The 15,054-nt window shown below is 57.8% G+C and overlaps 6 protein-coding genes across 6 annotated transcripts; 2 read left to right on the top strand and 4 right to left on the bottom strand.

Moving 5' to 3' along the window:
* Positions 1 to 495: 495 nt before the first annotated feature.
* Positions 496 to 1,071, top strand: SPSK_05599 (uncharacterized protein; the record flags this gene model as incomplete). Its single annotated transcript, XM_016732342.1, has 2 exons — positions 496 to 743; positions 777 to 1,071. The coding sequence occupies 2 exons, from the start codon at positions 496 to 498 to the stop codon at positions 1,069 to 1,071; spliced, it is 543 nt and encodes a 180-aa protein (XP_016583341.1).
* A 554-nt stretch (positions 1,072 to 1,625) lies between these two features.
* SPSK_05512 (phosphoglycerate mutase family protein) lies at positions 1,626 to 2,456 on the bottom strand (the record flags this gene model as incomplete). The annotated part of the gene is made up of 1 exon (XM_016732257.1): positions 1,626 to 2,456. The coding sequence occupies one exon, from the start codon at positions 2,454 to 2,456 to the stop codon at positions 1,626 to 1,628; it is 831 nt and encodes a 276-aa protein (XP_016583340.1).
* An 852-nt stretch (positions 2,457 to 3,308) lies between these two features.
* Positions 3,309 to 4,028, bottom strand: SPSK_05560 (uncharacterized protein; the record flags this gene model as incomplete). The annotated part of the gene is made up of 1 exon (XM_016732303.1): positions 3,309 to 4,028. The coding sequence occupies one exon, from the start codon at positions 4,026 to 4,028 to the stop codon at positions 3,309 to 3,311; it is 720 nt and encodes a 239-aa protein (XP_016583339.1).
* A 323-nt stretch (positions 4,029 to 4,351) lies between these two features.
* On the bottom strand, positions 4,352 to 5,920 carry SPSK_05216 (extracellular rhamnogalacturonase; the record flags this gene model as incomplete). Its single annotated transcript, XM_016731966.1, has 3 exons — positions 4,352 to 4,980; positions 5,058 to 5,093; positions 5,155 to 5,920. The coding sequence occupies 3 exons, from the start codon at positions 5,918 to 5,920 to the stop codon at positions 4,352 to 4,354; spliced, it is 1,431 nt and encodes a 476-aa protein (XP_016583338.1).
* A 758-nt stretch (positions 5,921 to 6,678) lies between these two features.
* On the bottom strand, positions 6,679 to 9,416 carry SPSK_04942 (hepatocyte growth factor-regulated tyrosine kinase substrate; the record flags this gene model as incomplete). The annotated part of the gene is made up of 3 exons (XM_016731701.1): positions 6,679 to 9,003; positions 9,091 to 9,223; positions 9,343 to 9,416. 3 exons carry the CDS (start codon positions 9,414 to 9,416, stop codon positions 6,679 to 6,681), a joined length of 2,532 nt encoding a protein of 843 aa, XP_016583337.1.
* Positions 9,417 to 10,800: 1,384 nt separating this feature from the next.
* Positions 10,801 to 14,519, top strand: SPSK_04845 (ubiquitin carboxyl-terminal hydrolase 8; the record flags this gene model as incomplete). Its single annotated transcript, XM_016731607.1, has 2 exons — positions 10,801 to 13,482; positions 13,569 to 14,519. The coding sequence occupies 2 exons, from the start codon at positions 10,801 to 10,803 to the stop codon at positions 14,517 to 14,519; spliced, it is 3,633 nt and encodes a 1,210-aa protein (XP_016583336.1).
* Between the last annotated feature and the right edge of the window lie 535 nt (positions 14,520 to 15,054).

Below are 15,054 nucleotides of genomic sequence, written 5' to 3'. Positions count from 1 at the left end.
AAAAGAGACAGGATGAGGTATTCTGTACAGGACCCAACAGATTGCCTGTTGTCCTCTCCATGGTGGGTTTGGAGCAGGGATTAACAGGGGTATAAAGAGGGCGGGACGCATGCAGGAACGGATCAAGATACATAATACGTCGTGTACTCCGTATGTCGTACAACACACGGATGTATGAAGTACACAAGCAACTGATAGACACAAGGAGATGAAGAACAGGCCACAGACGGATCACTGGCATTCAAGAGACGTCTCGTTCTACAGCACGGAGTAAAGACACAGAGCACATAACGAGACCTCAAAGCAAGAAAATCTGTCAAACCAATTCGCAAAACTCGATGCAAGCAACTCAAGGATCGGGGCCAAGCTCAGGACCCGCGAACCATTGACCACGGTCCCGACGGCGCCAATTGTCCTGCGATGGCGGCGAAGAGAACGAGAGAAGTACCTCCGTAGACGTGGAAGAGGGCCTTGCGGCCTCAGACAACTGCCAAGATGGGCAAGTGGGTTGTGCGAATTGTGCGTGGGCGGGATGGACAAACGAAGAAACGAGTTGAAGAACAGGAAGAAAGAAAGGAGAAACGGATAAAAGAGGCCGGCGTCTCAATTCCTGCGGCCTGCAGCGAAGCGCAGGTGTCAGGGGTGGAATGGAAGAAAAGAGGAGAAGAAGAGAGGGTTCGTGAAGAAGGCCGTTTGTTGTTGTCTGCAAAAGAGAGGAGGGACGTGACGCTAGTCCTGTTTTGGTAATCTGCGACTGGTTGAAACATCCAATGCAGGTTGCTGATTGGCCAGCGCCTGGTCCCTGAGAAGAAGGAAGGAGGGACCGGGGAGTGGGCCCTGGCGGGAGATTTGGCAGCCGCTCTATTTATTGGAGTGAGAGGAAAAGGGGGGCCACACCGCGACCAGGGACGAAACAGTGTGGGTGAGCACTGGCAGGCCAGTCAGGGCCGGAGAACGGCAAAGAGCGACCTTCGGCAACGGGAGACTCGACTGAAGACCATACGACACAAGCAAACCTGCAAAATCTTGGAGAAGCCAGAGCAAGGCCCGGCGTCGCGCCTGCCGTCTTGAAACACACGAAGGAAAACTAAAAAAGGAAAGATGGAGGGGACAACACAGACCAATGAGGAAGTCGTGGTAAGTGATAGGAATATTGAATAAAACGAAACGAACGTCAAGAGAAAGCATTCGATCGGCTACACGGACATACCAGCCGTACGAAGTAAATAAATGCAAACGTCGCCCTGGCAGAAGCCAGACCCAAAATAGACAGCCAATACCACTCTCAGTTACAGGCCAAACTGCATTAGTCGACGACGACGGAGCACGGCAAATTTGTCGTATTTTGTGATATTGAGCTCCAGGAAAATAACATGGGCAATGGCACGGCGAAGCAGGTGAACTCTGAAAGACCAAAGCAAGGCTCGGAAACGTTTTATTTATTTTCTACTTGTTCTATTGTCGCCGAACGCCATATGTCAAAGGGCCGTCTCTGTTCTATTGTACAAATCTCCCCATTTGACGACGTCGCTGTGGACTCCCAGCCGATCCTCAAAGAACGTCGTATCGCAAGTCCTTCAAGCACCTCGAGTTGGTGTCGGCGCTTGTACCCTAGTCCCCCGCGTCTATGCAGCCACGTCCACCTCCTGCGGTTCACTCAACGCCGTCTCGTAGTCCCGAATGTCCTCGGGGCGCGGCTTCGGCCAGTGGGCCTGCTCCGACGCCAGGAACCCGTGGTACACGGCCGCCAGTTCAATCTGTTCCTGTGTCGTTAGGCCTGCCTCCGAGCCCGCCCGCCGCTTGACGCTCTCGGCCGTCTCCTTGAGCGACACGTTGTCGTCCTCCTCACTCACAAACTCGTACGACCGCCACTCTGTGTTCTTCCAGGCCGTGCCCCGGCCCGGGTCCACGCCCTCGTAGTCCTCTGTGAGAAAATGCAGGAACCCGCCATGCGTCACCACCACGACGCGGTCGTCGGCGCCCAGGTCCTTGGTCAGGTCCCGCAGAATCCGCCGTGCCGACTTGGCCCGCGCCGCCAGCACCGGCAGCGCAAACGCATACGGGCTGCCGGGACCCTTGTTCGTCCAGCCAACGTGCAGCCGCGACAGGTCGACCCTGTCAGCAGAGAACAGGTCGGTCTGCTTCTCAAGCACCGCGCGCGGTGAGCCGACGTCCGAGGGCATGGCCGACACCTCCTGGAGCTCGGGCACCGCCAGCACACGGACGCCACGCTGCGACACGGGCGCAAACGACAGCAGCGTCGTCTGCAGCGTGCGGCGCAGTGGCGAAGACACCAGCAAACGCACCTTGGCGTGGTTGTCGGCGCCGTAGACCTGCTGCAGCGTGGCACACTGCTCCTCGCCGAGCGACGTCAGCAGCGGGTCGGGCATCTTCAGGTTGTCCGAGCACAGGTTGTGGTAGCCCTGCGCATGGCGCACAAAGTCAATGACAACCATGGTGGGAGTTTGAGGTAACGGCGGGTGAAGTCTGGTGACGTGTGGGGTAGTGTAGAATTTTTCCGGGGGACGCTGAGGTGGATGTCACGGTGACGCGGAGGCTTCGTCACGAAAATTGTCGTGGTTGCGGTTTGGGAGGTATTGCGTCGCAGTTAGGAGGAAATTCGAGATCGTGGGACAGAAGACCAAACCGGAAGGAAGGAAGGAAATAAGAAAATAACAAGAATGGAAACAGTGAGAGCCAATGCGGGCGAGCATTCGCCTTTCGGGTAGGAAAGACCGACACCTCCGAACGACGGCCGTAAAACACCGCTCAGGCTGGTCAGGAAGGTGCGAATGTATGCGCGAAAGGCACAGCCGCCTAATTGCCTCCGGACACGGCGTCGTTACGGTCACCCACGTGCAAAAGTGAGTCAATTGCAGCTTGCCAATTGGCAGCAGAATGGCAAACAACACGTAAAAGCATACTATTTTCGGCCGGTCGGGGCCTAGAGACTAACGGAAAATTCCACCGTTCAGGAACGGGCAGCGCAGCCAAAATTAATACTGTAAGTCGTAGTTGCCCTTTTGGGTCAGTCCGCCGTCTCTCGCCATCCACTTGCACTTTCACTTGTGTCACCTGCGAAACACATCTGCACCTTCTTCAAAGAATGATGTCCATCGTTATGTCGGCAGGTACGCCCTGGGACTCTGTTGTTCGCCGCCCCTATTTCAAAATCGTCTTCAAGCCTTCAAACATGTACTCCAAAATGCCCTCACCCGACAACGGCGCGACACCGCATTCCATGCTTCGATATCGGCTGCACCACCTGAAACAGTGTCCGGTTGCTTCCGACCTGTCGGCCATCCCAGTCACTTGCCGCGCGCAATACTTTCCGCCGGCTGTCGAAGCAAATACTCAGCGAGCTTTCGCTGCAGACGTGCGTTTCGTTTGTTGGTCTGGGTGGTCGAACGCCTCGTGGCTACACCGCTTCGACGACTCGTGACAGGCCGCGGCACCCGGGCCGTGCTGATAGTGTCCGGAAGCACGCCGATGCATGCGGTTCCTGTGTCGGCACGGTGGCGAGGTGCGATCGATGTTCTCGCGGCCGGTGCCCGATGAAGAGACAACGCGTCGTCCTCGCCCGGCCGCACTCGCCTTCTTTGATACACACAAGTGTTGACGCCGCCGTCGAGACCCCCTACCAGCGTCTGGGGTGGGGGCTTGACGTACCCAAATTTCACGCGCCGTGCCCGGTCCAGCAGCACCATCTTGTGGCCTGTGGGCAGATCCGGCGCGTTTGGGTCATTGGCGTGGATGCGGCGCACATTGTCAAGCAGCCGGGTGATGTCGCGGTTTTCGTTGGCGAGGTACCGTCCGTCATCGCGAAAGCGGTCGCCAATGTCGTCGTCTTCGTCCTCATCGTCGGCACCGTCCCGCGAGATACCGCCTCTCTCGGTCCAGCGTTCGAGAAACCGGCGAGTCGCTCTCTCTTCGGCAGCGGCCGCCCGCGTCGCAGCCGTGACCTGTGGCACATACGTGTAGTCCAGCTGGTCGTCGAGAACGACATCAAACGACGGCTCTTTTCCCATTTTATGCGAGGGCGATAGTTGGTGAGTTGCTTCAAATGGTGGAATTCAAAATATAACGAATATGTGCGATACTTATGTCGTTGACTGTCTTGTTTTTGATTTCAACAAAATATCTGGGTCAATCACAAACGTAAAAAAATGCGTTTACATCCAATTTATTCTTATAATTTACAATAAAAAACTACTGCATTCGGTATTGAAGAGCTAACAAAAAAGAGGTCGTGTTCGTTGATGCACCAAGAGTGCCCAATCCGGATGTTCTTTGTCTAGAGGACAACCAACGGAATATTGACAAAAACAAGACCAACCAACCACAAAATGCATCACTGCCGGTCTTTTGCTGCTGCTGCAGATGCAGCAGCACCGCCCGTCAACTTGCTGTAAGGCGTCTCACCAGGAAAAAAGCTGGTCGGCACCGCCGGAATCGGAATACTACTAGACAAGCCCAGAGTCGTGAGATCGGCTGCCATGGTCGGCGCATTCCAGCCCGACGGTGCCGATGCCACCGTCATGGTCGTCACAGCGTAGCCAGCCAGCGATCCCCCACCTGCAGCTGCACCTCCTTTCAGGCATGCGCCCTCGCCATATGCATTTGCGCATTTGTACAATTCGCGCGATCCTGTCTCCGTCCACACCGCAAAATCGCTCACCCGGATTCCAAAGCAAGGCTTTGCGTCCGGACACACAATATTGACAGGCGCACGCCGATTTCCGTCACTGCACGAACCGTGCCAGCCAGTGAAGTTGAGGTCGCGGAAGAGAACGCCGTCGCCCGCTGCCTTCTTGAGCTGCGACCAGTTGGCATCGATGTCGAGCGTATAGGCGTTGTGACGCCCGACAAAATTGCTAAACGAACAGTCGCGCACGGTGCCGCCGCCGCCGTGGGACTTGATCATGAACATCTGATTGCAGTTGGCTGAGTAGACTTTGTCAAAGCGAATGTCATGAATGTCTACGTTTCGAGTTACATGTTAATCATCATCATCTACCCGACTGGGATATGACACTGAGTGATGCGGATAGTCTTACCGATAGCGCTTCCGCCGAGACTCCCCATGGCACATCCTGGACATTGTCAGCTACCACAGAAAAGAAGTATCGATCAGCACATCACCGTCAGGCTCACCGCCTGACCAGTTGCAGTATATGTTCTCAATGAGCATGTGCTGTGACGGGTCCTTGATTGTCACACACTCGTCACGGTTCGACACCTCGATGTCGTGCAGCCACACGTTGGAACCGGACACGTCGATGCCGTCTAGTCCGCCTTTGCTACCGCCCCGAATGATCATGTTGTATATCTCTCCGTTGGTCACCGTGTCCATAAACAGGTGGAACAGCGGCGAGTCCACGAGCGCAATATCGTGGACCGAAAAGTCCTGCATGTGCGCCAGGCGCAGGATCCGGCAGCCGTTCTTGTTGTCCTTGTGGTACTCGAAACCGTTGCCTTGGATGGCACCCTGTGACGTGCTGCTATAAATCTCGACATCCTTGCCCTTCTCGATGTAGATCATGTTGCCGCCGGCGGTGCCCGTTCGGTAGATAATGCCGTCCAGCTGCAGTGCCCAGCCCTGGCCACCACTGAGGCTCACCCACGTCGACATGCCATACTCACCGGGCGGTACATAGATTGTGCCGCCTGTTTTGCAAGCAGCAAATGCCGCGACGAGTGCGGGACCAATGTCGGACGACTTGCTAGCAGTGGCGCCGTGGTCGAGAACGCTGCAAACTTTGGCTGCGCGCTTGGCGGCTGTTGATGTCGTCGGTCCAACACGGCCCAGCAACTGCGCGTGGACGGAATGGGGCGCAACGAAGAGGTTGAGTGCAACAAGAAGTGTGAAGGTAAAGGCCAACCTGGCCAGTGGCCAGTGAGGCAAGCTGTACCGCAGCATCTCTGCAAATGCGATTCGAGAACAGGTGTCAAATTCGAGATCGGTCTGCAGGCTTCAAAACGAAGGCAACATCTCAGGATTGACTACCACGACTGCCACATAAAATGTAGATGTCAGAAAGGATCGAGCCGAATAGTGCGAGTCAGTCGTACAACAAGTCGATTCGGGGCCGTCGCCTACAGTCACCCATGGTCCAAGCCGTGCCTTCCATAGCTGTGGGTCTTGAAGATGCGGAGAGGCCTTGCTAATTAAATCTTTATGTCTACTTTATCGCAATGGAGATCCCTATGGCTTGGGTGCGGGATATAAACGTCACTCTTATATCCACGGAAGGGGAATTTATATTTGCAGTGACTTTTCCCGGTGGAAACGACACCCGGGACGAGGGCTGACTCCAAGGTGGGCCGAGAAGGGACCCAAAAAGGTATTTTCGAGCAATATTTCAACGTATTGAGATAACCCTCGTGAACTTAAATATTGAGCAATAAAAACGTATTGTATTGGGACTGGGGTATGTATAAAGAAGTTGGATGAGCTCAAAAGAGAGAGAGGGCGAGAGAGAGAGAGAGACAGAGCGAAACGCACATCAAAGAGACTGGAAACGACTACCATTACAAGCAGAAATCGCATAAAAGCAAGACAGATACAAGAATAGTGTAGAAAACGTAACAACAAGAGAGAGGCAGAGAGGCAAAAGCCCCAATAAAGCAGGCATCAACTAGCCCTAGCACACGTCGCACTCTACCACGCCACTCCCCTCATAGTTCAATCAGAGCCTCCTCAACCACAGGCTGCTGTGGCACATGCTGCGGTGCCGACGGAAAGCTCTCCTGCGTACCAAAGTTGTTGTAGCCATTGTTGGGCACCTGCGGCCAGGAGGCTTGGGGGGGTTGCTGTTGAAGAGGTTGCGGCGGGCCAGAGGTAAACTGCTGCGGCACCTGCTGGTGCTGCGACGCTGGGTGAGACCAGTATGGTGCGGTCGGTGCCTGGTGCTGCTGCTGCTGCTGCTGTTGCTGAGGTGACTGTTGCTGCCGAGGTGGCTGTTGCTGTTGAGTGGGGGCCTGCTGCTGCTGGACTGGAACCGAAGCAGTCGTGGCCGGTGTTTGAGGGACGGAGGCCAGGTACGCGGACGGCTGTCGCAAAGTCGGGTAGGGCGATGTTGCGGCAGGATCGGACGGTACGCTGGCCGGGCCGGTTTGCTGCGGCTGTATGGGCTGTGTGGGCTGGGAAGGCTGGGAAGGCTGGGAAGGCTGGGAAGGCTGGGCCTGTTGCTGCTGAGGGGGCACCTGGCCAGGTGTGGCGTTGGCGTTGCTAAAGTAGTACGAGGCGTTCGGGTCGGCAGAGGGGGTCGAGGCAAGCGGATCAGGTGGTGCACTCGGTACGCCGGGAGCCGATGGGTCGTTGCTGAGATACCCTTGTGGTGCCTGGGGCTGCTGTTGCGATGGTTGCTGCTGGGGTTGGGGGTACCCCTGGGGCACTTGGCCGGGCGCGACTGAGTTCCGCCAGCTGTCGGATCTCTGCGGTTGGCCAGGGTATGGGTTGGCAGCAGATGGCCCCGAGATCGACCCGTGCTTGTCATACCCGCTATACTGCGGTTGGAGGGCCTGCGGGCCGCCATAGCCACCGGGCTGAGCCATCTGTCGTGCATAGTCGGGTATCGCAGCGGCTTCACCAGTGTAAAAGTTTTCGGCAGGACCGCCAGCACGCATCGGTGGTGCCGAGGACTGGAGCGACGGGTAGGGCATAGATGGTGGTTGTTGCTGCTGCTGCCGAGGGCCGGGAATATTGTAGCCGCCGAGGCTGTGCTGGTTATAGGCCTTGGAGAGGCGCTCCTCGAGCATGCGGTCGTAGTAGCGGACGACGGTTGACAGCTTCGCGTGTAGGTCCAGGAGGGTGTCGTGCTTGCTCATTGTCTCGCCGTACGTCCGTGCGAGCTTGGGTCGCAGCGTGCCGATGCTATCGTAGAGCTCCTGGATCTGGGGTTCGCGAAGAATGGTGCCAGGCGGTTGCGTCTGCAGGCGGTCGACGAGCGTGGAGAACAGGTTGATGTTTTCGGCTTCGACGGGCGTGAGCTCATAGTCGTTCTTCGGCAGCACAAAGGGCGCGGATGTCGACACGCTGCCGTTGCTGCCGCTCTCGGTCTGTTGGCGGAAGGCCGCCGCATGCTTTTTCTTCTGCTCCTCCATGTCAGCGAGGGACGCCGCGATCGCGGCCTTCAAGTCCTCGTCTTCCTCCTCCGCAGAGCCACCAGAGGTTGTCTGTTGGTGCGCGTTTGTCGTGGACGTAGACACGGTGGCCGTCGTTGCTTTTGGCACGGCTCCGTATGCCGAAGAGGTAGACTTGCTATTGGACGTCTTCGAAGCGCTGTTGTAGTTGCTGCTGCTGGGAGCCGCCGCCTGGCTGTTAAATGTCCGCGAGTGGCTCTGGACCTCTTCCAGGCTCATGGCCAGGGCCCGCTTCAGGTCCTCGTCAAAGCTGTCCTCAACCCGTGCGTCGCGCGGCTGCATCGCCGACTGTGTCTTAGGCGGCGGGTGCGACGAAAAGCCAACGGACGTGTTGCCTGCACCGCCGCCGCCGCCACCGCTGCCACCAGGGCCCGTCTTGTCCGTCAGCTTGGCGTAGCAGCCATCGTCGACACGCACGGGTTGCAGGATGCCGAGGTGGGGGAGTGGCAGCGACTTGGTCGAGCACTGCTGGTCGAAACAGTTGCCGCAGTTGCGGCAGTGGTGCTTGCGGTTCGTGAAGGTGAAGGCGGTGCGGCATCGCATGCAGACGTCCGAGTCGACCCACTCGGGCGGTGCGCTGCTATCAATCATGCTGCTGGCCACAGTCGTGCGCGGCGGAAACTGGAAGCCCTCGCGCTGCAGTTTTCTGTAGACCTCACCGATGTAGCCGAGTTCGTGGCGGCCCTCGGTGGCCGACGCCCAGGACTGGATGAGCTCGAGGATCTTGTTGCGGACCTCTTGGTTGATAGCGGCGGGCCCGGCTGCGTTGAGCAGCGATGTCAGGTTGTCCATGAACTCGCGGGAAGCGATCTCGGTGAGGAAGTGCGTGCCGCCATTCTTCACGCAGGTGTCTGTGAGCTGCGAGGCAGGAGGGTTTTGCGTTAGTCTGCGAATAAACGGGAGAAGAGGATACAAGTCATGGCAGGGCGAGATGTCCGGTCATACATTCAGACAGCTGAGCTGTGTGTTCGGGTTCTTGTTGTCGATACGCTTCTTCAACGAGCGCATAGCCTCCTTGGGCTGCACTGTCTTGGACCGGATGATGTCGGAGATCTCGAGATTGAGGGCAATGTCCTCGCTGTGGAAGGTTGCGGTCAGTGCTTGGGAATTCAATGGCAGTGCCGGGATTGCAGAGCCATACTATGGAATGCAAGAATCAACAATAAAAAACGGGGGACGCGTGTGGAAATGGCGTACAGGCTGCTGCTGGTCGCCTTCTCGATCTGCTCATCCAGGGCTGTGTTGGCCCCGGAAGACCACCAGGACATCATGGTGACGCCGGGAACAAAGAATGCCGCGCGTCAGGGGACAGCAGCACTGATCGGTGCACAGGGGATGTGCGTCGGAGAGGATGGAGGTCGAGAGAAAGTGAAGCTATTCGCAGATCCAGGTGACTGGCGTATCTTACGTGCGACAGACAACTTGTTTGGTGAGACGTGCACGAAATGCGAGCCGAGGACGCAGCGTATGTTGTCGATGGAGAGAAAGCTAGCAACCGCTCGCTCGATGGACAAAACAATGGGATGGTGTCGGGAGGCGAAGGATGCAAAAGGTTCGAGTGAGGTTCGGAGTGTTGGTGATGGCAGATTCCAAATTGGCAGTTGCTGGTTGCTTGCCACCTTCCTCCGCCATGCTGCAGCGTGCCTTCCTCAGCTCTGGAGTCTGCCTGCGGAGTGGATGCTGAGTACTTGGCCTCCCGTAGCGCCTGCCGTTGCCAGCACCGTAAGCTGAGCTCTGTGATTGGCTCGAGCTTGGTTGGGCCCTCGAATCTCGCTGCCTGGGCCTTAGCAGAGGGGGCGTTTGACCCGCTAGAATGACGACGCCGTGGCGTTCCTGGCGGCCGGACCTTTATGTCGAATTACTTGTTTCGTGGTGGCGGGCGCTGTAATGGTAGAGTGCCCTGTGACAGGGCCCGCATCAGTGCACGCCAGTAACGCTTAGGTGCATCCACAGGCCGTTCGATTTGAGAATATGGCCCAAAGCGAGTGGCGTGGCGCACCGTTCCTTCCTTCCCAAACGGCCCTCCAAACTGCCCCCGCCTTCTATTTCTGGGGTGGCACCAGGGCGCATTAGCACGCCCGATGGCCGTGGCTCGTTCCTTCTTTCAGATGGAATCTCTGTCAAAACTGCATCTGTCGTCAGCAGCGCTTCACTACTCATAAACACCGGCAAAACAGCCTCTTTCTTTGACGCCTCGCAATCGATCGTCCACCTCCCAATCGAACATCTGACACTGCCCACTCCTCGCGTCGATGTGCTTCAAGATCGCAGCAGTCTATACGGGATACTTTACGCAGACTCATCCTCCGTACTTGCACAACCCGCTGCGTCACACCATCACAGGCCAACTTTGCCGAGGCATGCGAGCCGCCTAACCTGACCCTTCCATCCGTCGACTCGTTGACTTCCTTGCCATTGGGTTGCTTTGGACACGAAATGTACCTGTCGTGAGACGGCCCTGGCATCCCCCCCACGCCTCCAACCGCGCATACTCCACCGCATCAGTCCCCGGCAGTGAAACGAGGGAGGGCCCCGGATCACGGCACTCACCACCTCGTCTGTCTCGACGACGGTGGTGCAGCGACGAATCACCATCACCGATACCGACACGAGCCACACGCATTACTGGCCCTGAAAACCTCTGCCCCGGCCGCCATGACGGACAGCTACAGGCCTGGCCCGGCGGCTGCGAATGGCACCGGCGCCAATGGGCCGTCGACGGGAAAGGTCCACAATTACATGCACTTTGACGACATCAAGCATGCCACGCTGGGCGTCGACTCACTGACGCCCGTCGAGACGGTGCTGGGATACGCCGAGTCATGTATTAAGCAGGCCGACTTCATGAAGGACTTTGGCCGTCTGGACCTGGCCCTCAAGGAGTACATATTGGCCAGCATCGCCCTTCTCGAAGTGCTACCGAGCAACAGCGCGTGGATGTCTGTCATGACCGACCAAAAGGGCGCTCGCACGCGCTACAATGCACTCATGGCCCGCATCAGTGCCAGCAGTGCCACATACGAGGAGATCAAGGCCAAGGTGAAGGAGGACAATGTGCGGTCGGGTGTCCAGCCAAAGTCTGCAGCTAAAGCAGCATCCCAGACGCGGCAGAATGAGCAGGTCAACGGACATGGCCGTGTCACCAACGGGCACCGCGCGACTGGCTCGCTCGGACTACTCAATGGCGACGGGCCGGTGCCGCCACGGCCGAGCGGACCTCCCCCGGCAGTGCCGGTAACGGCGACCAAGACGAAACCCGCGGTCCACCCGAAACCGCAAGCTCTCCACGGCAACGTAATCAACAAGTCGGCCCCGGCGGCTGCTGCGAGTGCCAATGGACGCGGCAAGACGGCCCAAGAATTGGCCGAGCGGTTTGCCAATCTGCGGACGGCCAGCTCCCCGACCAAAGAGCCCGTGCAAGATCCCCGGATACGCACACAGCCGATCAACCATCCGAGCTTTCACCATCTCCAGATCATGCAGAAGCAGCAATCTCCGACCCCGTCTCCCTCGCAAAGCCAGTCCTCGCTCCCAACACTACCTCAGTCCCAGTCCCTACCCCACCTACAGACGCAGATGCAGACACAGACGCAGACTCCGACCCCGACCCAGAACCAACAAAATATCTACAACCAGTTCCAGAACTTCCAGCTCCCCTTGAAAGGCTTTGAGCCCATACCTTCGACCATGAGCCGATCCAACAATCCGGCCTTGGTGCACGCACTGCCCGACCTGCCGAAGCTCCCAGAAGCCATCTACAGCCCGGCCCGTGGCAGCGTGTCCAGCCAGCCGACCCCAATGCCCACCACGACTCCGAGAGGAACGACCACGCCCCGTAACGGCCTGTACAGCAGGTCGAACTCCTTATCCTCGTTCTCAGGAACAGGCCCGGGTGCGACGGGTGTGGGTACGGGCAAAGCAGGTGCATCGACCGCAGAGGACTACTTCTCGTCTCCCTACACCCACTCGCGCCAGTCCTCACGGCCAAGCCTCGACTCTGTGCCGCCGAGACGTCCCCGTATTGCCATCCCCGACGGCGACACGATCGACGCGGAGGACCTGCTCAAACTGATCCAGGCTGGTGCTAAGGACGTCCAGCTGCTTCTTGTCGACATTCGCAGCCGCGAAGAATTTGATGAGGGCCACATCATGTCGCAGGCCACAATATGCGTCGAATCTGACGTGCTGCAGCGCGAGGACATCTCCGCCAGCCAGATCGCCGACAGCATGGTACTGGCCCCTGTGTCAGAGAAGCGGCAATTCGACCGGCGCAGCGACGCCGATCTAATCGTCTTCTACGACAACGACTCGGAGGCCATCGTCCGCAATGGCAAGCCGTCGTCGGAAGTCGACCGCGCCGTCTCGGGGTTCTTCGACGCTCTGGCCTACTACGACTACCAATCCGACAGCGACAGCAGCGTCCAACCGAAACTACTCAAGGGCGGCATCGAGGCCTGGATCTCACTACTGGGGCCGAACTCGCTGCAGACGTCTTCGACCTCAGCGGAGACAGCTGGTGTAGTTAGCCGTGCAGCCGCACTCCGGGCGGCGAGGGCAGCCCAGCGGCCCAGACAGAATACGTTCACGCGGCCGCAGTCCAAGTACATGGCCAAGCCGATCCAAGACGCGGATGAGGCCAAGCGCTGGGAGGAGAGTCTGAAGAGCATGGACAAGTCGGCAGGTCTTGTTCGGACCACCGATGACTTTCTGCGGCGGTTCCCTCCGGTGTCGGCCATCCAGGAGTCGATGACAACGCCGCCAGCCACAACACAAGATGACAGCGAGATCGGCTTCCACACACCCACCGCCACCGACAAGGCGTTTACCATCACGCCGCTGCAAGACCGCCCATCGTCGCGTGCCACCGTCGGATCCAATCTCGAGTACAAGGGTGCCCCGGTCCAGTCGTCCCCGGCGGCTGCAGCCGCGGCAGCTGCAACGCTCTACTCTACCCTCCCTGCGCCACCGACGCGCCCACCACCCACAGTACCCCGGCAGACACATAACGATGTGGCAGAAGCGGACGATGAGGACCACTACATGCGCACAAAACTGGCCAAGGCTGGTGTGACGGGGGGCGGCCGCATCCGGCGGCAAAAGGTCGGCCTCTACAACCCGGGCAACTGGTGCTATGGAAACAGCTCGTTCCAGTCCATGTTTGCGTCGGGGCCCTTTGCCGAGGAGCTCACAACGAGCGAGTGGCTGAGCAACTGGAAGGTGCCTATGAAGGCCGATGAGAAGATTAGCCACCCGCAGTTGCTGGCCAAGATCCTCGCCAACTCGTTCCACTGGATGCAGTACGGCAAGTTTGAGGCCATGAAAGCCAAGACACTGATGGTATGTGCCTCCTTGTGCTTTTGCTATCCGTCGTGCGGCGCATATTTCGCAGTTGGCCCCCTTTTCAACATTTACTGATCATATAGGATTACTGTTACCACATACACTCGCGCGATTTCGACGGCAGCATCAAGACCGACCGAAGCATGATCTTCGGCGGGCCCTACCAGCAGGACGCACAAGAGTTCATCTCGTTCCTGCTCGAGAACCTGCACGACGAAACGAACCGGCTGCGTGACCACACAGGCGAGGTGCAGCAGCCTCCCCTCGGCCCGCGCAGTACGGCGTTGGGCAACGCGCTGCTGTACTGGAACGAGTACCGCAAGTACAACGACAGCCTGGTCGACAAGTACTGGCGCGGTGTCGAGGTCACCGACCGCCGCTGCCGCGCCTGTGGCCACCCGTCGCTGACGTACGAGCATTTTGACGCCATCCACCTGCCCATCCCACCCAATGCCGCGTCCACCGCCACCACCATGGCCGACCTGCTGGCCCAGTACTGTAGCGCCGATTTGTTGGACGAGTACAAGTGCGACCAGTGCCGGCGCATCGACACGACCGAGAAGCGCGTACGTCTTGTGCGCCTCCCCGACATCCTGTGCGTCTCCTTCCGCCGCTTCCAGGGCAACGAGCACTACGGCTTCCGCAAGAACAACACGGCCGTGGTCTTCCCCATCAACGGCCTCGACATGACGCCGTACACCATGCAGGGGATCACGGCGCCCGAAGACCAGGCGGCCGACGGCATTTTCGTGGACGGCCCCAGCCGCACCGAGCAGCAGTTCTGCGCGCCCTTTATCTACGACTGCTACGCCGTCATCGTGCACAGCGGTACTCTCAAGTCAGGCCACTACCGCTCGTTCATCAAGGACGAGGGCGCGGCCGACGCAAACCAGTGGCACCACTTTGACGATGCGCGCATCGAGCCCGTCATTATCGGCAGCAACGACAGCCGCGACATGGCACGGCGCCTCTACCGGGACAACCAGAGCGGTGGCGCAAGCGCCTACATGGTGTTCTACAAGAGGAGGGTATAGTCGAGCATTATGATGCGTGGTGGAGTTTTCACTGTCGACCTTTGCCTGTTTTCCTATTTCTCTTCTTTTTTTGCCTTCTTCTGTTCTACCTTGTTCACATATATGTTGCATCCCTCACGATACCATGAGCGAAATGAAGCGAGTGTCTTTGCTTTTAAAACAGACGATTTATCTTGGGATTTCATACCTTGTTTCTGCCTACTATTGGCGCATTTTGTCTCCCGTGCGTCTTGACTTGGGTCTTTGTCGCCCTTGAATTTGTACTTGTAAAACTATCATTGTAGAGCCGAGTGGTCATCTGTCAACGACCACGCAGCTCGTCTCTAAAGCCACCTTACAAAACGCTGAAAACTCATTGGCAAAACACGAACCATGGACATTATTTGACCGAAATGATCGGCGAGTTGATCGCGCAAAGAAAACTTCAAAGAAAAAGGAAAGAGGAAGAAAATTGACGCAAGGCTCATAATAATCATAATACAATCTCCAATTAAAATCCAGCAGCAAGCCTATGCCGACATTCTTATTTGCCCTC

The sequence above is a fragment of the Sporothrix schenckii genome, assembly GCF_000961545.1.
Source record: "Sporothrix schenckii 1099-18 chromosome Unknown Cont49, whole genome shotgun sequence".
Taxonomy (NCBI): Eukaryota; Fungi; Ascomycota; class Sordariomycetes; order Ophiostomatales; family Ophiostomataceae; genus Sporothrix; species Sporothrix schenckii.
Note: the sequence above shows the minus strand (reverse complement) of the source record. Positions and strands in the feature narration are given on the sequence as shown.